Raw genomic sequence first — 26569 nt, forward strand, 5'->3', positions numbered from 1 at the left:
ACGGGGTTGGGGGGCCTGAGGCTCCTGCACCTTCTTCCTGATGACAACGGCAAGAAGAGAGCATGTCCTGGGTGGTGTGGGTCCTTGATAATGGATGCTGCTATCCTGTGACAGCACTCCGTGCAGATGTGCTCAATGGCGGGGAGAGCATTGCCCATGATGAACTGGGCCATTTCTATTGCCTGCTGAGTTCTTCTAGAATCTTTTGTGTGTTGCTTGGATTTCCAGCACCTGCAGATTTTCTGTTCAAGTGAATAGATGGTTCCATGACAGGCCATGATACTCTCCACCACACATCCATACAATTTTGTCAAATCTTTGCAAACTTCTAAGGAAGTAGTGCTGCTGCTGTGTTTTCTTCTTAAAGGCACTCGTGTGCTGAGTCCAGAACAGATCCTCTGAAATCATAAAATCAAGAAATTTAAAGTTGCTGATCCTCTCCACCTCTGATCCCCAATGAAGGCTGGCTCTGCTTTCTTCCCCCTGAAATCAATAATTAGTCCCTGGGTCTTGCTGACATTCAGCTGTTGTGGCACCACATTTTTGCAATGAGAGGAATTTGTGCCTTATTTTCAGTGTCTCTCCTGTGTTGATTTTCTCAATTTCCTCCCATTTTGTGGGGCAACTTTGAATGGTGAATGAAAGCATAAAAAGCGGCAAAAAAAAGGTGAAAGAGGTTGCAAGTCTCAGTGCAATGATGTCTAATTAAACAAGGGAATTTATGGATTTTAATATTTTTAAATTTGTCTTGTTCCTTTGCAGCTCTGTTTATGATTATATTCTGGTTATTACTTTGTGTTAATGAATTGTTGGATTCCATATTATGGTATTAGTTGGGTTAAGCATGAAATTTATCGAGTTCACCTTCACATCTATCCACGATACAGTTTGGACCACTGCTTCATTCAGGACTCCCGTTCAAGAAAGAGTCACTTGCTCGAGCAATTAATTCAGCTAAGTTCAGATATTAAATTTCTTTTCTTTCCCAGTTTTGTGTGAGTTAACCCTGATAGAATGATGCTGCATATTGATAAAGCTTAAAAGCCATGCTATCAGAAAGCTTTCAATCTCAAGCAATAGTTCCCAACTTGGAGTCCATGACCCCTCGGTTAATGGTAGTTAACCATAAAAAGAGAGCCTTTCACTACAGTTCAGCACCTGGATTAAAAGTGATATGAATTTGGGAATCTACAGAATGATGGTGGGTTACGAACTAGATAGGTATTCTTGGACTACCCTCCTAATTAAAACTTTACCAAATGCCATTCTGTAACAGCTTCCCTTAAGTTTCATACAGCAATATCTAGATAGGAGCATATGCTGAGGGATTCTGTAGAATTTGCATGCTCTGTGGTACTCACCATGAAGACAACATCCTGAGGAGTCATCTGGCCCATCAAGCCTGCTCTATCATTCAATAACATCATGGCTGATTTGGCCATGGACTCAGCTTCACCCATATGCCTTTGCCCCATAACCCTTAATTCTCCTACTATGTAAACTCAATTTAACTGTGTCTTAAGTATATTTAATAAGGTAGTCTCTACTGCTTCCTTGGGCAAAGAATTCTACAGATTCACTCATTCAATATGTGTCATGCTATATGATGTAGGGAATCATGATCTTGACCATGATTTCGCTTGGCAAATCTTTCTACAGAAATGGTTTGCCATTGCCTCCTGGGTAGTGGCTTTATATACAGGTGATTCCATCCATTATCAATACTCTTCAGAGATTGCCTGCCTGGCGTCAGTGGTTGCATAACCAGGATTTGTGATCTGCACCAGCTGCTCATACGACCATCCACCATCTGCTCCCAAGGATTCACATGACCATGATGGGGGGGGGGGGGGGGGGGGGCGGAGCTAAGCGGGTACTACACCTCACCCAAGGATGACCTGCAGGTAAGTGGAGGGAAGGTGGTACAGTAGCCTCAGGACTCACACCACCAGGTTCAGGAACAGATATTTACTCCTCAACCATCAGGCTCTTGAACCAGCATGACTCAGCCCATCGCTGAACCGTTTCCATAACCTACGGACTGACTTTCAAAGACTTCTCATTTTCTTGACATTTATTATTATGTTTTTTCTTTTGTTTTTGCACTATTTGTTGCCTTTTGCACATTGACTATTTGTCCACTCTGTTGGGTGCAGTCCTTTCATTGATTCTATCATCTATGCCCGCACGAAAACAAAACTCCAGGGTCGTATATGGTGACATGTATGTAATTTGATAATAAGTTTACTTTGAACTTTGAAATGTTACTTACAAAGTCCAAAGTAACAGTTATGTAATGGAAATGACCTGCAGTTACTGCATCAACCACGCAGGCAGGAAAGAAAAGGCAATTGCAGCCTCAAAGGCTGTTCATTTAGAGAAAGTTTGGAGCAGTGATCACTTGCAGTCCACCCCCAAAAAAGGTTTCCTTTGCTTGTGTTATGTATCCCGTAACTGGATAACTTACCAGCAAAGATAGAGAGGTCCGTTGAAGTCTGATGTCACTATTTTCAAACGTTTTTATTTATAAAGGGACACAAAAGTAAGGTTAATACAAACATTCAAATAATGCACGTCGTCAATACTCAATCTAAAGCGCGGATATAGTAATAATCATCATTAAGAAGTGAGCTCTACTGTTGTCTAGGGGTTAACAGATTGTCCGTTGGAAATATAAAAGTCACTCAGAAGTCTGCAGGCCTCAGCCTTTTGAGAATCTCTGGGTTTCACGTGGGGCGACCGAGAGAGAGAGATTGGGGAGAAGAGAAAAAACTTGCCGGGTCTTGATGAAGCTTCCGTGAAATCGGGGGGAGTGTTGGTTCCCTCTCCCCGATGTTAAGTTAAAAGCGGTTTTCTGTGATTCCAGCCACAAATTCCAATCCCGGAATCTAACGCACGTGGCTTCCTTCAGAATGGCTTCCCGCTGCTGCGGGATCACTCTCTCGTGTCTTCTTGGTGCGTCTGGGGTACTGCCTCCTGCAGTCCGCTTTTATCTTTACTTGCAGAGTTGTAGATGTCCATCAAAGTAGGGTGATGCAATCTCCACCCCCACATTGTCCGAGGGTGTCCATATCCATGGTAGCTGTCACGTAGCAGGGACATGCACGTCACACAGGTGCCTCTAAGAACAATGGCCAAAACCGTTGCATTGTCTCTCACTTCCGAGACCTGAATTAATAGCGATCTTGCGATTCTCCGGGAGGGGGCTGCTCCCGCTCCTTCGGCCCCTCAGAGCTGTGGTACATTTATAACACCTCCCCTCTAAAAACAGCGTTTTTTTACCAGCGGTTAAAAACGGAGTTGTACAGTGTCTTACAGGATTTTTAATCTAACACAATACCCAAGCTTTTTCTCTTCACAGAATACTACCGTTATACATTCAAGTCAGTATCTAAATAGTTAACGATTACAGTGTCCCTTTCTTTAATACCTTAACATCACGTACCATACTAAAGTCTTGTAGCATCAGACTTCAATTCAATAACCACCTATTTATTTTATTTTTCGCAACAAAACTAAGGAGGTGGGACCTTAGCTTAGGTGCATTTACAAAAGTTTATGCGAACACTGATCGTTTCAGTCGTTTTATGTAACCGGCAGGTCTCCAACGGGGCTGTCTTTATTATTCACAGGCTTTGGCGCAGACCCGTTCACCCTGCTTGGCTGTTTAACAATGGCATCTCCATTAACCGTTGCCTCTTTTTTGGCGAGCCCCCCCCCCCCCCCCACCGTGGGGAACTTGAGTAGTTTTGCGTGGTGAACTCCCACCCGCCCCGCTCATCGGGGTTATTTTAGCAACACCATACCCCAAACTTAGACCATTTCCACCCAACTCTTTGATTTTACCCAGGTGGCTGGCCCTTTTATCAGTCCCCTTCAGGCTATTGGTGTTTGATTCGAACTCTTCACTCAAGTAGCATGTCGAAGGCAGCCTCTTCACACCCCATCCTGGCGTAACAATAGAGTGGGGGGGCCCCGCTATCCCCCGGCTCACTCTGTGAGCGATCTGCCAGGTTTAAGATTTCTTCCTTCGATTTGGAAACTACAGACTTTCCGTTTCCTTCAATAACAATCCTCATCCCCCCATTCTTAAATTCTGCGTTAACTTTGAACCCACCTTTGAGTACAAACACCGGGGAACTCACACTTCCCCCGGTTACCAAGGTTAACCCTTTTCCCACTGAACCATGTCTATCTGACCCACAAGGACGGCCGCCCCATTCCACTGAATCAGATACCTCAGACTTCTTCTGACCTCCGTTACCAGGTTCAGCACCACGTGTATCCCCATCTTGGACACACTCAAACGGGACATTGGCCTCTTCCAGGCTTTCAACACCCGTACCTTTTTCAAATTCTAACTTCCCCCGATCCTCCCAGTTACTCTCTGGGCAGCTCCCACCCGGGGAAGGCGCAACCCTGCAAGCTGAAACAGCCTCCTCGGCCTTTTCAGCAGACTCCTTCGAGGCAAGGGTATCCTCTTCATCTCGGACTGCCCTCCTCTCATTATCGGGAACACCTTTAGAACTCTCAAGTTCTTCAAACAATTCTACCAAACCAGACAGATCATCCATGTCCAACTCTGGACCTTTTAACAGCTTTATCTGTTTCTCATTTTTATTTCCTACCTTTAGGACCTTTCTCTTCGCTAAGGGCAGATCTATCTCCTCTCCCTTACCCCCTTTCACTTTACTACTCTTCGTCTTACCACCCTCTAAACCCTCATGGCACAGGGTCAGCAAAGACGTCTCAGCCAAATCAAAACTGGCCAGATTTAAACTGCTCTCGTTCTCAGCTGTCTCTCTCGACATGCTGCGAGTGACCGCGCCGGCGAGATAGTCCTTGGGCGCTAGGGGCGGGGCCACCACACTCGCCGGTCAGCAGGTCGGCAGCATTGCTGACTAAACCTTACCCCCTGCTAAGTCGTTCCCCAGCAGGATGTCCACGTCAGCTCTCGGGAATTCTGATGGCACCCCTATTTCAACTGATCCATACACCAGCTCACAATCCAGAATGACTTTATGTAAGGACACCATTTCTATCCTTTTATTAATTCCTTCCACCTTTACCATGCCCGTTTTCCGACCAAATTCTAGTACCTTACGGCTAATCAAAGACAGTTCAGCTCCCGTGTCCCTCCAGATTCGTACGGGAACTGGTGTGTCTCCCTCCGTCACAGACACGGTTCCGTGTGACAGACAACTCTCAGAGCCTTCTCGTACTCTGTCTACCCTCGGCTCTCTGGTCGATTTACTGATTACCACGGCATACCCGATAGGGACTGCGGCTTTCCCTCTTCCTATCTCTTTTCTTGGAGCAAAGCATCGAGATGCAATATGCCCCTCCTTTCCACAATTAAAACAGGTCAAACCCGGAAACCTCTGGCCGTCTTGCCTTTCCCCCTCAACCTTACCGCTAGCTCCTGGTGGGACCTCTGCCTCACTCGTCGTACTTTCTCGATCGTTCCCACGGTCTCTCTGGCGACCTTTATTCAAGGAAGTCCTTGTCTTGTGGGTTAGGACAATATTCGTCCGCAAACCTAGCAAATTCTGAAATGGACTTATCCGGCTTCTCATTCAAATACATCCGGATCTCCTCCGGAACACAACTTTTAAATTCCTCAATCAAAAGTAACTCCCTGAGACGCCCATAATCCTCGTCCACCTTTTCTGCAGTGCACCAACGGTCCAAGAGCACCCCCTTCTCATGGGCTAGCTCAGTATACGTTTGATTCCACCCTTTCCTTAAATTTCTAAACTTTTGTCTATAGGCCTCAGGTACCAATTCGTAAGTCCGGAGAATGGTCTTCTTTACCTCATCATAATTCTCCGCTCCTCCCTCCTCCAGGGACAACGCCGCATATGCTCGTTGAGCCTTCCCCTTTAACACACTTTGGAACAACGCCACCCACTGCTCTTTTGGCCACTTCTGATTTACTGCCACCTTTTCAAAAAGCAAGAAATAACTATCGACATCTGTCTCCTCGAACGGGGGCACCAATCTCAACTCCCAACTAACATTAAACTGCTCCGCTTGGTCTAACCCTTGATCCCTTCGCTCGTTCCTCATCTTCTCAATTTCCCGGTCATGTTGCCTCTGTTTCTCTTTCTCGGCCCGTTCCCTCTCTTTCTCGGCCCTTTCCCTCTCTTTCTCGACTGCTTCTAGCTCCTTTCGGTGAATTTCATGCTGTCTTTGCCTTTCTCTCTCTCTCTCAACCCTTTCTTTCTCTCTCTCAGCCGCTTCCAGCTCTTTTAACTTAATTTCACGTTCCAACCTTAATTTCTCCACCTCTAACTGAACTGTCCCACTTGATGGTACCTTTTCAGGGATATCTTCCAATACCTCATCTTCAAACACATTCTTCCCAACGTAATACTGAGTTTTGGCTCTTAGTACCTCCCGCTTTTTCATGGACGACCTCACTTCTGCGAGGTTCAACCCCTTCGCTAAATTTAACAAGTCTGATTTGGTGGCCACCTCTAGCGCCCCCACAGTCGGGTTTTTCATAAATTCACCCACGTCCGTCTTTGCTGGTTTCTCGTCTGGCTACCCGCGTAACCAGATTCAAGTTTTGGACTTACAAGCCCGATTCACTGCCTCCCAATTTAGTGTCAAATCTCGAGACGAGAACCCCAAAGTTGTTACGTATCCCGTAACTGGATAACTTACCAGCAAAGATAGAGAGGTCCGTTGAAGTCTGATGTCACTATTTTCAAACGTTTTTATTTATAAAGGGACACAAAAGTAAGGTTAATACAAACATTCAAATAATGCACGTCGTCAATACTCAATCTAAAGCGCGGGTATAGTAATAATCATCATTAAGAAGTGAGCTCTGCTGGTGTCTAGGGGTTAACAGATTGTCCGTTGGAAATATAAAAGTCACTCAGAAGTCTGCAAGCCTCAGCCTTTTGAGAATCGCTGGGTTTCACGTGGGGCAACCGAGAGAGAGAGATTGGGGAGAAGAGAAAAAACTTGCCGGGTCTTGATGAAGCTTCCGTGAAATCGGGGGAGCGTTGGTTCCCTCTCCCCGATGTTAGTTAAAAGCGGTTTTCTGTGATTCTAGCCACAAATTCCAATCCCAGAATCTAACGCACGTGGCTTCCTTCAGAATGGCTTCCCGCTACTGCGGGATCACTCTCTCGTGTCTTCTTGGTGCGTCTGGGGTACTGCCTCCTGCAGTCCACTTTTATCTTTACTTGCAGAGTTGTAGATGTCCATCAAAGTAGGGTGATGCAATCTCCACCCCCACATTGTCCGAGGGTGTCCATATCCATGGTAGCTGTCACGTAGCAGGGACATGCACGTCACACAGGTGCCTCTAAGAACAACGGCCAAAACCGTTGCATTGTCTCTCACTTCCGAGACCCGAATTAATAGCGATCTTGTGATTCTCCGGAAGGAGGGGGCTGCTCCCGCTCCTTCGGCCCCTCAGAGCTGTGGTACATTTATAACACTTGTCACTGACCAGCTGAATATTTAGATCTCATATAATGGCAGAAGAAATCCCTACTCTAATGTATATGAACTCCTAGTCACAATGTAAATTAAAAAAAAGATCAGCCTGCTTCCATGGAGAGGAAGAATTTAGATTGACCATGATGGAGAACTAATTTTAAATGTCAAACCTTGTTAGCAATTTCAACATTGAATAGAACTAAAAATCATTCCACTGCACCAGCACAAAGATCTACCTTATTGAATAGTATCAGGCATTATTGTAACACAATAGTCACAGAAATGTAAAAATTTTTAACATCTAAATAGTGCGGTGAATTATAATTATGATATAATAATGCTGCTAATGACATGCTCAAGTTCAGGCAATTGCAAAGTTACAGAGCACTACAGCACAGAAACAGGCCCTTCGCTCATCTAGTCCATGCTGAACTGCTGTTCCGCCTAGTTCCATCAACCTTCAAGTGGACTATAGCCTTCATAGCCCTCCCATCCATGTTGAAATTGAACCTGTATGCAGCACTTTGCCGGCAGCTTGTTCCACACTCTCGCCACCCTCTGAGTGAGGAGGCTCCCCCCCCAGGTTCCCGACTACAATAGCAAAATAAATAAATGGAGGTGTGCTGGAGTCAGTGCTGAAGCGGTGTCTCCACACAAAATATTGAAAAGGAAGATTAGATTAGCTTTATTTGTCACATGTACATCAAAACATACAATGAAATGCATCATTTACATCAAATCAAAACAGCAAGGACTGTGCTGGGCAGCCCATAAGTGTCGCCATGATTCTGGCATGTCCACAACTTACCAACCCTAAGCTGCGAACACGAGGAAATCTGCAGATGCTGGAAATTCAAACAACAACACACAAAATGCTGGTGGAACACAGCAAGCTAGGCAGCACCTATAGGGAGAAAGAAGCACTGTCGACGTTTCGGGCTGAGACCCTTCGTCAGGACTAACCGAAAGGAAAGATAGTAAGAGATTTGAAAGTAGTGGGAGGAGGGGGAAATGCGAAATGATAGGAGAAGACCGGAGGGGGTGGGATGAAGCTAAGAGCTGGAAAGGTGATTAGCGAAAGTGATACAGAGCTGGAGAAGGGAAAGGGTCATGGGACGGGAGGCCTCAGGAGAAAGAAAGGGGGGGGGGGGAAGCACCAGAGGGAGATAGAGAACAGGCAAACAACAAAATATGTCAGGGATGGGGTAAGAAGGGGAGGAGGGGCATTAACGGAAGTTAGAAAAGTCAATGTTCATGCTATCAGGTTGGAGGCTATCCAGCCAGTATATAAGGTGTTGTTCCTCCAACCTGAGTTTGGATTCATTTTGACAATAGAGGAGACCATGGATAGACATATCAGAATGTGAATGGGACGTGGAATTAAAATGTATGGCCACTGGGAGATCCTGCTTTTTCTGGCGGACCGAGGGTAGGTGTTCAGCGAAACGGTCTCCCAGTCTGCGTCGGGTCTCACCAATATATAAAAGGCCACACCAGGAGCATCGGACACAGTATACCACACCAGCCGACTCACAGGTGAAGTGTCGCCTCACCTGGAAGGCCCTGAATGGTGGTGAGGGAGGAAGTGTAAGGGCAGGTGTAGCACTTGTTCCATTTACAAGGATAAGTGCCAGGAGGGAGATCGATGGGAAGGGATGGAGGGGGAACGAGTGGTCAAGGGAGTCACGTAGGGAGCAATCCCTGCAAAAAGCAGAAAGGGGGGGGGGGGGAGGGAAAAATGTATTTGATAGTGGGATCCCGTTGGAGGTGGCGGAAGTTACAGAGAATTATACGTTGGACCTGGAGGCTGGTGGGGTGGTAGGTAAGGACAAGGGGAACCCTATCCCGAGTGGGGTGGCAGGTGGATTGGGTGAGGGCAGATGTGCGGGAAATGGGAGAGATGCGTTTGAGAGCAGAGTTGATGGTGGACGAAGGGAAGCCCCTTTGTTTAAAAAGGAAGACATCTCCTTTGTCCTGGAATGAAAAGCATCATCCTGAGAACAGATGCGGTGGAGACGGAGGAATTATGAGAAGGGGATAGCATTCTTGCAAGAGACAGGGTGGGAAGAGGAATAGTCCAGGTAGCTGTGAGAGTCTGTAGGCTTATAGTAGATACCAGTAGATAGGCCGTCTCCAGAGATGGAGACAGAAAGATCAAGAAAGGGAAGGGAGGTGTCGGAAATGGACCAGGTAAATTTGAGGGCAGGGTGAAAGTTGGAGGCAAAGTTAATGAAGTTGACGAGCTCAGCATGCGTGCAAGAGGCAGCGCCAATGCAGTCGTCGATGTAGCGAAGGAAAAGAGGGGGATGGATACTGGTATAGCCTTGGAACATGGACTGTTCCACAAAGCCAACAAAAAGGCAGGCATAACTGGGACCCATACGGGTGCCCATGGCTGCACCCTTGGTTTGGAAGAAGTGGGAGGAGCCAAAGGAGAAATTATTGAGAGTAAGAACTAATTCCGCTAGATGGAGGAGAGTGGTGGTAGAGGAGAATTGGTTAGGTCTGGAATCCAAAAAGCGAAGAGCTTCGAGACCATCCCGGTGGGGGATGGAGGTATATAGGGACTGGACGTCCATGGTGAAAATAAGATGGTGGGGCCAGGGAACTTAAAATCATTGAAAAAAATTCAAAGCATAAGAAGTATCACGAACATAGGTGGGAAGAGATTGAACATGGGGGGATAAGACAGTGTCAAAGTATGCAGAAATGAGTTCAGTGGGGCAGGAGCAAGCTAAGACAATAGGTCTACCTGGACAGGCAGGTTTGTGGATCTTGGGTAGGAGGTAGAAACAGAAGTGCAGGGTGTGGGAACTATGAGGTTGGTGGCAGTGGATGGTAGATCCCCAGAGCTGACAAGCTTGGTGATGGTATAGGAGACAATGGCCTGGTGCTCCTTAGTGGGGTCATGATCAAGGGGTAAACCCTAAGCTGTATGGCTTTGGAATGTGGGAGGAAACCAGAGCACCCAGAGGAAACCCAGGCAGTCAGAGGGAGAAAGTACAAAATCCTTACAGGCAATGGTGGGAATTGAACCATGATCACTAACACAGTAAAGCGCAGAACCAACCGCTACACAATGTGCCTCCCGCATTGACAATCAAGTCCTCCCACCCCCTATACAGATGGTGCCTGGCCCATTGAGATTCTCCAGCAATTTGTTTTTCTTATGCTCTAAAGTAAGAGCTCGAGGGATCGAATTTATCATCTTGCATGCGATCCTTTGACTTGCCTTTGGTGGGAACTCCAATCCAGTTGAGGTACCGGGTGAGTTTCTTGGAAACGTAGGTCTTCCCTCGAGCTGGCAATCCCACCATTATAATCAGAGTAGGAGAGTTGGTCATGTTGGATGCCCATGCTACAACCAAGAGAAAATGATAAACAGATACAGGAGAATAAAAACAAGTCCTATTTAACAACATCAAACAATGGTCATCATAACGGTCATAATAAAAGAAACACCAAACTTTGCTGAGTGATGGGACTGTAGACTGAAGTCTTGCTGGTAGTACAGCAAGCCATTTACTGTTTACCTGTGCTGTACACTACATGTGCTTCTAATTATACTTTCTTAACTTATTTGTGGTAATATTTTGTTTTATATGTTGTTTGTGATATATATTTAAGGTGCATCTGGGTCTCAAGAACATAAGAAATAAGAAGAGGAGTCGGCCATCTGGCCCGTTGAGCCTGCTTCGCCATGCAATAAGATCATGGCCGATCTGGCCATGGACTCATCTCTACCTACCTGCCTTTTCTCCATAACCCTTAATTCCCCTACTATACAAAAATCTACCTAACCTTGTCTTAAATATATTTACTGAGGTGGCCTCCACTGCTTCATTGGGCAGAGAATTCCACAGAACCACCACCCTCTGGGAAAAGCAGTTCCTCCTTATCTCTATACTACATCTACTCCCCGGAATCTTGAGGCTATGTTCCCTAGTTCTAGACTCACCCAGCAGTGGAAAGAACTTTCTTGCCTCTATCTTTTCTATATGTTTCCTTAAGATCTCCATATGTTTTATAAGATCTGCAGAAGAATGTTGTTTTGTTTGGTTGTATTCACGTAGTCAGGTAACAATAAACTTGAACTTAAACTTGAACTTAAACTAGACAGGATAGAACAGATTATGCGCAACACAGTTTTTGAAATTTTTCTCTTTCAACGCTTCCATCCCATAGACATTATTGGTTCTAAGAGTTACATGAGAAAATGTTGCTGCTGACAAATGGCATCTCTCCACAACCCTGACTCAAACATTTCTATCTCATATACAGATTGAAGATATCTCTACTCCTACATAAACTCCTAGCCACAATGGAAATAAAACAAAAAATAAATTTGTCTGCCTCTGTGGAGAGGAACAGAGCTTATGTCAACTTTCATTACAACCACAATGGAGAGCTGTTTAAATATCGGAAGTTTAACCTTACTTAGAATTCCAACATTGAAAAAGTCAATAAGCCTATTGCTGAAACCTATTACATTAAACAGCAGATAGCAAGTAACATGACTTGATTCCACAGTGTTAAGGACATTGAAATGAAGAACGTGATACGAACAATCTTCGGGCATTGAGGATATAAACATGAGTTATCTAAAAGGTAGTTTAAATGTGTGCTGTATGACTCCATGACCCACAACTAAATTATCTTTTATTAAATGAAACTCAAAGTCAGCCAGAAGACAATGTCGAGTTTATTGCCATCTGCACAAGTTTGTGTGCACAGACGCAATGAAAAACTTGCTCGCAGTGTCGTGGTTTCTCGTGCCCCACAAACAACCAGGAGACGCAGAAGATTCTTCAAGAAGTATTAAACTTTAATTTGCAAATCAAAGCTGAGACAGTCATTGAAATAGTCGCTGATTGCCCAGCGATCCTTGTACATAGCATTTTTTATAGCAATCTCCTGGTTTAGTTGCATTAGCATATCCAATCGGTCTACAGTTGCATATCACAAATACATCTGCCACTATTGTTTCTACGCAATGACTTAATCAAAACTGACTACATAATCTACATCTCTTAACGAGCCTCTCACTAACACACCATTGTCTCCTACATTCTTAAGATTTCATTCTCCTACTAAATTGGATACATGCATAGCAAATAGCAAGTTCAAAGCTGACTACATAGTTTTGGTTACACAGCAAACATTGCAACTTTTATACTCCAATAGCAGCAGCGTCAAAAGCACGAAGCATTATATAAGCAACCTCCACAAGAAAAGAAATTATGCATAAATAATACAAAAATTATACAAGAAAGAACACATTTAGAAGAAACAAAAAGTCCACTGCAGTGCAGAGTGATGAGGTAGTGATGAGAACTGTGCAGGTTGTTTCAAGCTCGAGTGGTTGAAAGGACAAGTCACTCGCCTACAGAGCTGGTTTGCTGCACCAAGTGAGCTATTTGAAAGCAAATGGCCAGAAGTGGACATGTTCACCGCTGCCTGAAGTTTTCAGCTTCGCTCAGAGTTTTGCTGGGACAATGAAGCAGTCCATGTCTATGTGCAACAAAAGTTGGAGAACATTCAGGTTTAAGCGAACACAGGAATAGTCTTACAACACAAACACCAAGCATTCATTATCTTTCCTCAAGGCTTAGAGTCACAGACGTGTACAGCACAGCAACTGCTCCTTCAGATCCTAATGCCTATACTGACCTTTTTATGCATATTTACACTAGTCTCTTTTTTCCAAATTAGTATCAGTTTTGTATTGCCTATTTAAGAGTCTGGTTAAATAGTTCTTAAATATATGTTTGTTTGTTTCTTTATTTATTTATTGAGATACAGTGCAGAATATACCCTTTGAGCCGTGTCACCCAACTACCCTTGGTTTAACGCGAGCCTAATCACAGGACAATTTACAATGACTAATTAACATACCAACCGGTACGTCTTTGGAATGTGCGAGAAAACCAGAGCATGAGGAGGAAACCTATGCGGTCATGGGGAGAGCGTACAAACTCCTTGCAAACAGCAACGGGAATCGCTGATGCTGTGAAGGGTTACACCAACCACTACCCTACTGTGCCTTCCATAATTGTGTGAGTCCACCACCTCCTCTATGAATTTGCTTATTATGGACAGAGGTACAGTACAAGTCTTATCTTGCAAACTGCTTGGACAGATCAGTTCATTACAATAGCGCACTAAGGTGGTGCAAGGCAAAACTATAACAGAATGCAAAATGAAGTAGTTACAGAGAAAGCTTAGTGCAGATAGACAATAAGGTGCAAGGTCATAATGAGGCAGATCAATGGGTCAACAGTCCACAGTATCATACGGAGGGACCACCCTAACAGTGTGGTAGGAATTGTCCTCGAGCCTGGTGCTATGTGCTTTCAGGCTTTTGTATCTTCTGCTTGATGCGAGAGGCAGAAGAGAGAATGTGGGATTTGATTATCCTGGCTGCTTTACTGAGGTAGTGAGAAGTGCAGAGTCCATGGAGAGGAGGCTGGTTTCTGTGATGTGCTGAGCTGGGTCTACAGCGCTCCAGTTTCTTGAGGAACCTGCTTGCTCTGGATGTTGACCACTCTTCATGTAAGAACTTCCCTCTCAGATCCCCTCTAAAGCTTATAACAACATGGACTTTTCTGAACTAGTATCACACATTGACACAGACTAGAAACTCTTACACCAGTTACCTTTGTCTCAACTGAAAACCACATGTTTATTCACCTCACAGAGTTTTCTGGCTAAGGCAGATAGACTTCATGTATCTGTCCACCCCCCCCCCCTCCCCACCATATCATTGGCCAACAGTGGCAGCTGCATCAATGATATAAAGAAAGCAGCAACTCCCAAACATGCATCCTCTGCCAACCACCACTGGCCAGCATATTGCAGAGGAACACCATCACCTCAAGTCTGCCAACATCCTGCAACTTCATTCCTGTGCTGATATTGAATCTACCGAGAGTTACATCTAGTAGGTTTGAAAACATTGTAAAGCATACTGCATGTTTTTAATTTCTTCCCAAAACACATGACCAACATTTCACTTAATGTGCTTTATATGAATCATTGCAGTAACAAAATTTAAAAAAATACAAAGCCAACATTCCAGCTGACAGCTTTACACTGTGCAGCTGCTGGGGTATGCCTCTATTCAAAGCCTATCTGGGTTAATTTTCATAAAACATGGCAGCAGAATTAGGTCACTTGGATCATCGAGACTGCTCCCTCATTCCATCAAGGCTGATTTTATTATCCCCCTCAAACCCATTCTTCTGCCTTCTCCCCATAATCTTTGATATCCTGATATCAAAAACCTATCACCTTCAGCTTTAAATATACCCAATGACGGTCTTCACAACCATCTGCGGCAATTAATTCCACAGATTCAGCATCCTCTGGTTAAAGAAATTCCTTTTCATCTCTATTCTAAACTCCCCCACTGTAGGAAACATCTTCTCCATGTCCACACTATCTAGGCCTTTCAATATGCTACAGGTTGCAGTGAGATTCCCCCCCTCCACCCCCTCATTATTCTAAACTCCAGTTGTACAGGCCTAGCGCCATCAAACACTTCTCATACATTAACTCTTTCATTCCAGAATAATTCTTATGAACCTCCTCTGGACTCTCTCCAATGCCAATGCCTTATAAAGACTCAGCGTTACATCCTTGCTTTTATATTCTAGACCTCTCAAATGAATGCTATTATTGCATTTGCTTCCCTTACTACTGACTCAATCTGCAAATTAACCTTCAGGAAATCTTGCATGTGGACTCCTGTCCGGCTGCACCTCTGATTTTATCCACATTTAGAATATAGTCTACGCCTTTATTCTTTTGACCAACATGCCCAAGTATACACTTCTCTACACTGCATGCCATCTGCCACTTCTTTGCCTATTCTCCCACTCCAAGTCCTTCTGCAGAGTCCCTGCTTCCTCAACACCTGTCTTTGTGTTGTGCACAAACTTGGCCACTAATGTGAAAAGTGGTCCAAACACAGCCCTGCTAAACTACACTAGGCATTAGTAGCCTAGCGGAAAAAGCCCCCTTTATTCCCATTCTTCAGCGATTTTTCTCCTGCTCCCTCACCAATGCCTGTACATGTGACAAGTTCAACATAAACACAATGGAGGGGGAACCAATGAAAGTGAATAACTATGACCAATATTCCAAAAATAAAATACTCAATCCAAGAGACAAAAATACAGAGTGAAAATTTAAAAAGCTGGGAACCTAGAGCAAGGGGCAATTGTCACTTCCCATAGCTTGCCAGGTTAATTCTCTGTCTCTCAACAACTACCCCATGATCTAAGCATGTTTACAGTGAGGCACAGTGTAAACCTGAGGATCAACCCCTTATCTTCCATCTCAGCACATGGCAGGCACCTGGAATCAGAACTAAAACGATTTCAGGGAATTGATTTTGCTGGATGTATCAGTGGTCCATATGTGATATCATCTCAAATTACCTTTCTCCCATTTTTCGATTTCCCCTCTTGAAATAGAGGACCTGACCTGCCAAGCAGATCTTCCTGCTCTGCCTTTGGTAACTCCTACATTCTTGTGTCTATGTTCACGTTCTCTAAATTGTTCCCATTCACTTGGATAACCTTGCTTACAGCTCATTCAACAGTCTGCTGAGGTTTATACTATCAGAGATATCCCATTCCCCAACCTCACTACAGTTTAATAAACTTCACTTATTTATTGAGATACAGTGTGGAGTCCAGCCGTACTGCCCAGCAACCCACTGATTTAATCCTAGCCTAGTCATGGGACAATTTACAATGACCAATTAACCTGTGGGACAGTGGGAGGAAACCGGAACGCCCGAAGGAAGCCTGCACACTCGTGGGGAGAACACACAAACTGCTTACAAGCACAGCATGAATTAAACCTGGATTGCATGTTATCCTACCTGATCTGGTGAGTGCTTTCTGCAACTTCTGAATTTATTTTAGATATCAATATATCACTGGGAAAGTGACTGATGGATCACTAAAGCAGCACACATAATCAAGGACCCCTTCTACTCTGGTCATTGTCTTTTTTGCTTCAATCCCACTGTTATCAGACTCTTGAACAGACTGAACATGGCTAAAAGATGAACTCGATCTCTCGAGCAACCATGAAATGGCCTTGACTTTGTCTACCAGCACCACACTTCCTCCATAACTGCGACAAGATATTTTGCGTTATGCGTTCTTTTACTAATTTGATTTTGGCATAATTTGTCAGGTTGGCACATAAAGTAAAAGCTTTTCACTGTATCTCATTGCATGTATCAATGATAAACCAATATCAATAAAGATGGTTCTGGTGAGGTGGTTTGCATCACAAAGCCCTTCTTTTGAATCACGTCTAAGCTTTCTAATATTTAATTAAATGTAATTAACATATTAGCTAACTTTAAAAGATAGAAACATGACTAGAGACAATTGTGTAAGACAATGTACAATAAGATCTCAGTAGCAAGACAAAAGCATTAAAATAGCTCCTTTGTGAAACAAACTCTGGAAGATGACTCTTGTAGATGTGAGACATTAAGACACTGTTTAAGAAAAGTGAGTTTTCTGACTGAGAACATCTCTTTGCTGTTATGATTTCTATTTTCTCAAATTAGCAAATTGTTTTCGCACCTTACTTAAAAGTACTAAATTTCTAAGGTGATATTTAAATGGAAATATTGTGGCCTCTAATTACTTACATCTTCTATTTACATCCAGCATCCTATTTTTCTTCATGGTCAGAATCTTCGTAATTTTATCTGAATTCTTCTTTCAGAGAGATGTGAATATTTTCCTTGACAGCAAAGACACGACAGGAGAAAATTCAGAGCTGTTTTACTGACAATCTAGGACTTTACCTGTACTAATATCGGAGTAAGGAGCTTCACGATTAAAGCTGACGTTCTCAAGGAGTGAAGCAAATTCATACTCACTTGGATGCTGAAAATGAAAGACCTTGCTGATGTTCAATGTTCAGAGCATCCACGTGTGCTGTGAAAGAGACTTGATGGTTTTGCCGCTGAAAGCAGCCACAGGTTCACTGTGACTTCTTCTTATCAATAAGACGCAGGGGGCCTCTGCACCTTTGTCTCTTCCAAATCACCTATGCCGCTATGATACACCACATATCTTCTTTAATACAAAAGATTTGCAGTTGCTGGAAATCCAGAGCAACACACACACACAATGCTGAAGGAACTCAACAGGTCAGGCAGCATCTATGGAAGGGAATAAACAGCCCATGTTTTGGGCCGGGACCCTTCAACAGGACCGGAAAGGAAGGGTCTCGGTTCAAAGTATCATGTTATTTACATTAAGCTGACAAGGCCTATATTTTATGAACTTCAGAACAACAGTAAGTAACCCCACTGAAACATGCAAACCTCATTAAGTTCTGAAGAAGGGTCTCGGTCCGAAACATCAACTGTTTACTCTTTCCATACATGCTGTCCAGCCTGCTGAGTTCCTCCAGCTTTTTGAGTGTGTTGCTTTGAATTTCCAGCATCTGCAGATTTTCTCATATTTATGAACGCTCCTAAGAGGCTGGATAAAACAAACATGGAGTTGATATCTCTCAGACTGGGGATGGCCTCAAAGTAGCTGTGCAGGTCAGTCACTGAGCATCTCCAAGACAGTTCAACAGCTCTTTAGCAATTAAGGGGATCAACCAATGTGGGGTTTAATGCAAGTTAGTGATGCCAAGGTAAAAGATGAGGCCACTGTCTTATTTAATGAAAGAGCAGCCACACGAGCTAAACAGTCCATACCTTATTCTCTTCCGTCAGACATCTTAAATTATTTTAATTATTAATAACTGACCCAAAGTTAAAGGAAACAAATTATTGCAGCAATTCATAACACCATAAGGTATAGGAGCATCGGGCCATTTGGCCCATTGAGTCTGTTCTGCCATTCCATCATGGCTGATTTATTTTCCCTCTCAACCTCATTTTCCAACCTTCTCCCCAAAACCTTTGATACACTTACTAATTAAAAATCTATTGATCTTTGCTTTAAATATACCCAATGACTTAGCCTTCACAGCCATTTGTGACAATGAATTCCACAGATTCACCCACACTTTGGTGAAAGAAGTTCCTCCTTACCTCTGTTCTAAAGGTATGTATGGCCTTCTATTCTGAATCTGTGCCTTCTGGTCCTAGACTTCCCCACTATAGGAAATCTCCTCTCCACATCCACTCTATCTACACCTTTCAATATTTAATTAGGTTAACCCCTCATTCTTCCAAAATTCCAGCAAGTGCAGGCCCAGAGCCATCCACACTCCTCGTATGTTAACCCTTTTGTTCCCTTGCCCTCTCCAATGCCAGCACATCCTTCTTAGACAACTGCTCTGCCTGCAACAATGAATTATATTAATGCTAATTTTCCACTTTTCCCTCTCCATTGTGTGGCATTTCACATCCTGTTTCCCCACAGTTTCCTGGTTGTATTTGGGGTCTAAATTTAAAGCAAGTAGCAACTGAGCCCAAACACCAGCAGAGGAAAATGGAAGGGGAACTCCTCTCTTTCACAAGAATCTGAATTTACTTAGCACATTTTATGTCTCAAAACTCCCCAAAGTATTTCACTGGAATGTGATAAAACAACATTCTCCGAAACCCACAAAAAGAAATTGGAATAAGGCAGCAAATCACCAACATGACAGTTTCTGCAGGTGCTGGAAATCTACAGCAACACACACAAAATGGAGGTCTGGCATTTCAGGCATTTTGTGCAGAGACCCTTCATCAAGCTGAGGCAGCCATGGCTTTGTCAACTGTAAAGGTTTCAATGAACAACTTGAACAGAAAGTGGAGGTCAAGGGACAAAATTCTCTATACCTCCATTTTCTCTTCAAGTTTAATTTCTAAGGTTGGGCAAGATACAATCAGCAAGTCAGAAAAGAAGAGAACAAAGGTCTGAGATTGCTGGAACAGAATAAAAGAGAAATAGAGGTAAGCAAGTTGACAGAGGGGGGTGAGGGAGAGCATAATTTCAAAGTATCCATTGACAGAGCAAAATCCAAAGCAGGACAACACACAAAATACAGGGATGATGGGCAAACAGTACTTAGTAAAATACAGCAGACCCTGTTAAGAGAGTCAGAAGAGTGGAGCATGTCTAGATGAATTTTTTTTGTGGATTTATAAGTTGCCAGTAAAGTCACTGTTATATGCCCATCCCTGATTGCCCTGAGGTGGCGACACACTTGTTTGAACAAATGTAGCCCTTCCATTGATCTCCTACAAAAGATCCAACACAGTAACAATGTGACAGGCTTCCAAGTAGGGTTGTCCAGCCAGCAGGGAACACACAGGCAGTGATGTTCTCATGAATGTGAAGCCCTTGTCCTTCTTGACAGTAGAGCTCGCAGGTTTGGGAGGTCTGTACTGGAGCAAGCAACGTGTAGTTTATAGATTATATACAATGCACCTTAAGGCTGTTATAGCTGGGGGTGGCAATGGGAACAAGCTCCCAATGGCATGCACCTCAAATAGCCCTATGACAAACAAGTTCAGCTCCCGGCCTTCACATGTGACGTAGCTACTAAGCCCGGCAGAACAATTTCTATTGACAGAAGGGGCAAAGGCAGGTTACTGGTGCCTGAACACTAGTCGCTTTGGGCAGATGTGGCTCATCAGCCGTGGACAGCAGCTTATCTAGGAGAAGGAAAACTATTGATCTCAATCCTCTGCTGCCTTGCAGCTAAACCCATTTATATTTGCACAGTTTGTTATTCATTGATCCTGTTTACAGTTACTGTTCTATAGATTTACTCAGTATGCCACAGGAGAAGGAACCTCAGGGCTGTATGCGATGACAAGCATGTACACTGATGATAAGTTTTACTTTGAACTTTGAAACTGTGAATTACAGTAAGTATCTATCTATACATTAAATAGCTCAATTAAATTAGTGCAAAAATAGAAAAAAAAAAGTAGTGAGGTAGTGTTCATGAGTACAACATCCATTCAGAAGTCGGAAGGTAGAGGGGAAGAAGCTGTTCCTGAACAGTCCAGTGTGTGCCTTCAGGCTTCTGCACCTCCTTCCTGATGGTAACAATGAGAACAAAGCATGAGCTGAGTGACGGGGGTGTAGGGTCCTTAATGATGGATGCTGCCTTTGTGACACATTGCTGCTTGAAGAAGTCCTGGAATAATGGAGGCTAGTGCCCATGATGAAGCTGTGTTACAACTCACTAGACTGGTTTTGCTTCCAGGTTTACTTGGTACAGAGCCACAAAGCTTTGAACTGATGCACTGGTTGAGCAATCACGTGGTTCAGAATCACTGACATATGCCGTGAAAGTTGTATTTGCGGCAGCAGTACAATGCAATACATAATAATAGAATGATATTACAAGAATGTGGTGATGCACATTCCCACTGCAGATGATTGTCCAGTTGAGTTGCTGCCTTTGATCTGAGTTTGTCTCAAATCTCTCAAGAGCAGTGCCAAACATGACGAGTGGCATCCAAAGATAACCCCGGGATTTGCTATTTACAAGGACTCTGAGTCGGTCATTTCTATCACAGCAATTTTGGACAGATGCACTTGTCACAGGTAAATTAGCCAGACAAGGTTAAAACTAGGCCTTTTGTTGGTTCACTCAGTACATTTGCTGCAGACCAAGTACATACGGCATTCTGTTCTTGGAAACACCAATGCTCAAGAATGGAAAAACCTATAAAAAGTGGTTCACCACAGACGAAGCCTTCCCCACCTCACAGCACATCTATGAGAAGTGCTGTCACAAGAAAGCAGTATCTATCATCAAGGACATCCACCATCTTGGCCCTGCTCTCATCTTGCTGCTGCTACTGGGAAGGAGGTACAGAAGCCACACCACCAGGTTCAGGATAGTTATTACCCCTCAACCATCAGTGGGATTGATGGGTAATAACTCTAAGACCAGAGGGCCCAACCTCAGAATAGACGGGCATCATTTTGGAACAGAGATGAGGAGGAATTTCTTTAGCCAGGGAGTGGCAAATCTGTGGAATTCATTACTACTGGTGGCAGTGGAGGTGAAGTCATTGGGTATACTTAAGGCAGAGGTTGATAGATTTCTTGATTTGTCAGGACATGAAGGGATAGAGAAGGCAGGAGTTTGGGACAGAGAGGAAAATGGATCAGCCAGGAGATGAAATGGCAAGCAGACTTGATGGACCAAATAGCGCAAGTCTGCTCCTACATCTCATGGTGGAGAACTTTGCTGAATTGACTCCACAACCTACAGACTCACTTTCAACACTGCAACTCACATTCTCAGTGTTACTTGTTTACTTATTTGCACAATGTCTTCCTTTCAGTATTTGTGTGTAGTGTTTTCATTGATTTGTCCTACTGTGAATGTCAGCAAGAAAATGAATCTCAAGGCAGCATAAGAGACATGTAGGTATGTTTAATTTGAACTTTTGACTCGGGAGAGGTCAAAAGTTTAAGACTCCAGCAAGTGGATTGTGTGGTCTGTTTTCTTTGACGAAGTGCCTGAATTTAAGTTTTTACTGTTCAGATTACAAGAATGTGGCGTCTAGTCACAGTGTGTGCCAGAACATGTTAAATAATTTCCACAGGCCATTCTGTTGACTATCACATGACTGAAGTACAGCCATGATTCAGATAGGCCTTTCTCTTCTCAAAAAACTCTTGGGCGCTATCAAAATTATTCCATAATCCACCTTGGGCTCCTTCACTAGTTTAAATGTGTGAACTAATCCAGTGGATTCCAGTTAATTGGATCTTTGGTTGATCAGGGCAGCTATTTATTTGGAACAACTCAAAGAACAAAATCTATATTGAGAAAATAGCTGGGATTCCCTTTGCTTATTTGGGACACTATGCTGTTTAATCGGGGCAGGACACGGTTGCCGAACTAGTGTCAGTCATGTGTACTTGCGTTGCAGTTACACAATACTCTGTGCTTAGAACGATCAGTTTTGAAACAGCGTCAACTGCGGGTACTTATTTTCATAAAGCAGTGATTTTGTCACTCATTGAGGAACAAGTAGTAAGGCAATTTATAACAGTTTGGCTTACCATGGTTTCAAGCATTCAGGCTTTGGACCTGCCAGAAATTATGTGAAGTGCAAGTGAAATTATTTCACTAATTAAACAAGTTAGGAATCTCAAAGGTCCTGAAAATGTTGAATCATTACAATGAAAGTGAAGATTTGGAGGATGCAATTGTCTAAAACATTGTATGAAGGCAGTCCACTATCTGCACTAGGTGTCTACACTGATTATAGACAATTACAGTCAATCCAAAGAACACGAAAGATAAATACCTCTGTCAATAACTACTAGGAACTAATACAGTTTTAGTAGTTCCAATTTGTTCTGTATTATCCTTTTTTTTCCCCCTTTGTAACTGTTTTCATGAAACTTTGGCTAATTCGGGCAGGTGCTTAACTGGACCAAAATGTACTGGTTCTAATGTATCCCAATTAATTAGAATCTACTGTAATTGTGGAAGTGTGCTTGGATAATTTTTGGCTTTAAAATAAGGCAATTGAAAATTTTACTTTAAAAATATTTCATTAAAATTACCATAAAATCAAAGTCTCAAAGCACTGTGGCCATAGATACAGAAGCCCCTTGTATCTTTGTGGGCCGGAAATTATTCAGCCTAATTCCGACTTCCACACCTTGATCTGAAGCACTGTAAACTGTGGTTCTTCAAGTGCTCATACACTCAGTGGCCACTTTATTAAGTAACTCCTCTACCTAATAAAGTGGCCTTCTGCTGTTGTGGCCCATCTACTTCAAGATTTGATGTGTTGTGTGGTCAGGGATGCTCCTCTGCACACCACTGTCATAATGCATGGTTATTTAGGTTGCTGTCACCTTCCTGTCAGTTTCAACCAGTCTGATAATTCTTTTCTGACCTCTCTCATTAACAAGACGTTTTCACCCACAGAACTTCCACTCAGTGGATTTTTATTTTGTTTTTTTTGCACCATTCTCTGTAAACTCTAGAGACCACCGTATGCTAAAATCCCAGGAGGTTAGCAGCTTCTGAGATACTCAAACCACCCCATCTGGCACTAATAATCATTCCATGGTCAAAGACACTTAGATTTCATTTCCTTCCCATTCTGATGTTCAGTCTGAACAACAACTAAACCTCATGACCATGTCTGTGGGCTTTTATGTAGTGAGTTGCTGCCACATGAGTGACTGAATAGATATTTACATCAATGAGCAGGTGTACCTAATACAGCAGCCAGTGAGTGTATAAGTTTTTCTAAGTATTTTGAAGGGTTGTGGCTCTACCAGTTTCTTTCAGTTGGTGTGTTCTCCACAAGGTGAAAATACTGCAGTGTGTCCCTCTTACCAATTGAAACCAATGTTCTAAACTTCACCCTCTCCACTAAAGTAACTGGGCCTTTCCTAATTTATTCTATTTGGTCTCAGAGTAATATTGAAGAAAACGTTCTCTTTATACAACCATGAACAAGCTTTCTTTAAGCTGTATTGATGTGAGATTGCAATGTTTTGACTGTTATATACAGGGCTGGTGAGGGGAGAGAGGAATGAGAGATAAACTCAAGAGATTTTACAGTTACTGGAAATACAGAGTAATAAATACAAGGTGTTGAAAGAACTCAGCTGGTCAGGCAGCATCTATGGAGAGGAATGTATTCTGGTCTAGACGACTGAGACATTAAAAAGAGAACATTAAAATTAATTCTAAAAGATACAGGAAGCCAATGCTGAGCAGCTTGTACTAGTATTAAGCCAATTACAGAAATAATGGGACATTGAGGAATCCCAGTGTACAGAACTAAAAATCCCTAAAGTAGAATTTTGGATACAATTTCAGAGTAACACAGAGAAATGATGGAGGAATTCGTCAAGTCAGGCAGTATCTATGGAGGGAAATGAACAGTCAATGTTTTGGGCCAAGGTCCTTCATCAGGACTGGCAAGGAAGGGAGCAGAAGCCAGAATAAGATGTTGAGGGGAGGGGAGGAATTTCAAGCTGAAAGGTGACAGGTGAAGCCGGGTGAGGGGAAAGGGATGAAGTGAGAAACTGGAAGGTGATAGGTGGAAAAGGTAAACAGCTGAAGGATTCTGACAGGAGAGGAAAGGGGACCATGGGGGAAATGGAAAGAGGCCATCTGAGGGAAGTGTTAATTGGCCTTGTTGCAATACGCTCAAAATGCAGGAGGAACTCGGCAAGTCAAGCAGCATCTATGGAGAGGAATAAACAGCCAAAGGTTCAGACAAGACCCTACATCAAAACTATTCAGTGTCGAGGAAGGTATATTAACAACATTTAAAAGCACTTTAACAAGTACATGGATACAAATGGTTCAGAGTGATACAAGTGAAATGAGACTAAATGGTCATTTTGGTTGGCATGAACCTATCGTGCTGAAGGGCCTGCTGTTTCCTTCTCATCTGCTACTCCATATCTGTTAATTGACCGCTGATTACTGCAAGTTTTTATGGATTAGAATTCAAAGTAAATTTGTTATCAAAGTACATATATATCACCTTATACAACACTGAGATTCAATTTCCTGTGGGGACATGAGCAAAGCATAAAATACTAATTATAGCAGCATCCCTCCAAGAGGACCACAGCCTTGTCATAGGTTTGGAGGCTTGTGTGCCTCAATGACCTGGAGAGCTATGTTGGCTGGAGTCAGGGTTTTGTGCTTCAGCTCTTGGTAGGGTCACCCATGCCAAACAGGCCAAAGGGTAGAGATAGAACTAAGAGTGGTCCACCAGGCCTCCAGGTTCAGGAGATCAGCTCTAGGCCCTAACTGGTCAAATAAAACTGTCACGGAAACAGCAATGAAGAATCCTTCTGTGTATGAGTGACTGACAGAAGTGAAAACTGAGAGGAAACTACTGACATAATGAACACTGCCAGAGATAGAGGACCTTAATTGCTGCTCTAAACACCAGCATTGTAAAGGGCAGTGAGAAGATAACAGGATCAATGAAAGATCAACCAGAGTGCAGAAGACAACATCTGTGCAAATGCAAATATAAATAAATATCAATAAATAACGAGAACATGAGATAAAGATTCCTTAAAGTGAGGCCACCGAGGTCATGCTCTCTTCTTGCTGCTGCCATCAGAAAGGTGGTACAAGAGCCGCAGTACTCACACCAATAGGTTCAAGAATAGTTCCTACCCCTCAACCATCAGACTCCTGATTAGAAGGGGATAGTTTCACTCACATGCCTCATTATTGAAATGTTCATACAACCCATCATACAGCACAAAGTAGAACCCACTCAGCCCAGCTCATCCATACAAACTGTAATGCCTACTTATACTAATACATAAAAACCGCCAAGATGATTATTGGCATCTCCCTTCCCCTATTTGTGACATTTACCATGAGTGTTGTATACAAAAGGCCTGAAGCACTGTTGAGGATCCTTGCTGCTCATCCTACAGTGTCTGACTCATACACTGTCAGGACAGGACTGCCAGACTGGGTAACAACTTCTTCCCCTCAGGCTGCGAGACTGATGAATACCACATCACCACTGAGGTCTCTGTTTACCATAATGTTTAGTGTTTACTTGTGCTGTGCACAACATGCACATTGGATTATATTTTATTAACTTACTTATGGTAATATTTTGATTTATGTGCTGTGTATGATATATGTTTTATGGGTTGGAAGAACATTATGGTCCTGAAGAACATTGTTTCATTTGTTTGTATATACAATAAACTTGAACTTGATTTGTCCACCTCAATGCCTCTCCTACCAAAACACCTGTTCAAACTCCTATTTAACAATATAATTGTACCTGCTTCCACCACCTCCTCCGCTGGCAGCTCATCCAGATGTTCACTAACCTCTGTGTGAAAAACATACCCTTCAGACATTCACCCGTCTCTCATATTATGCCACATCACCATTCCACAGAGAGTTCTGATTTGTCAACGTCCTCAGGGAGGTTCTACAAATCTGCAGCCGCAGCCCTGCCTAAACACCAGAATTGTGCTCCTCCCTACTGATTATTCAAGTACACAAACATCTGCTGCAGGAACTTAACAGGTCAGGCAGCATCTGCAGGAGGAAAGAAATTGTCAACATTTCCATGAAACTCTGCATCAGTCCCGTCTTTATCCTTCTGAACTCCATCACACAC

The 26569-nt window shown here is 43.2% G+C and overlaps 1 protein-coding gene across 2 annotated transcripts in view; it reads right to left on the reverse strand.

Annotated features, from left to right (window-relative positions):
• LOC132380954 (6-phosphofructo-2-kinase/fructose-2,6-bisphosphatase 2-like) overlaps positions 1–26569 on the reverse strand; it is a 129659-nt gene that overhangs the window by 96478 nt on the left and 6612 nt on the right. For both annotated transcript variants that reach the window (XM_059949976.1, XM_059949975.1), the window contains exon 2: positions 10691–10816. In XM_059949976.1, coding sequence (XP_059805959.1) covers positions 10691–10816 — 126 coding nt within the window. The remainder of the gene's footprint in view (positions 1–10690; positions 10817–26569) is intronic.

This window comes from Hypanus sabinus, chromosome 25 (genome assembly GCF_030144855.1).
Source record: "Hypanus sabinus isolate sHypSab1 chromosome 25, sHypSab1.hap1, whole genome shotgun sequence".
Classification (NCBI taxonomy): domain Eukaryota; kingdom Metazoa; phylum Chordata; class Chondrichthyes; order Myliobatiformes; family Dasyatidae; genus Hypanus; species Hypanus sabinus.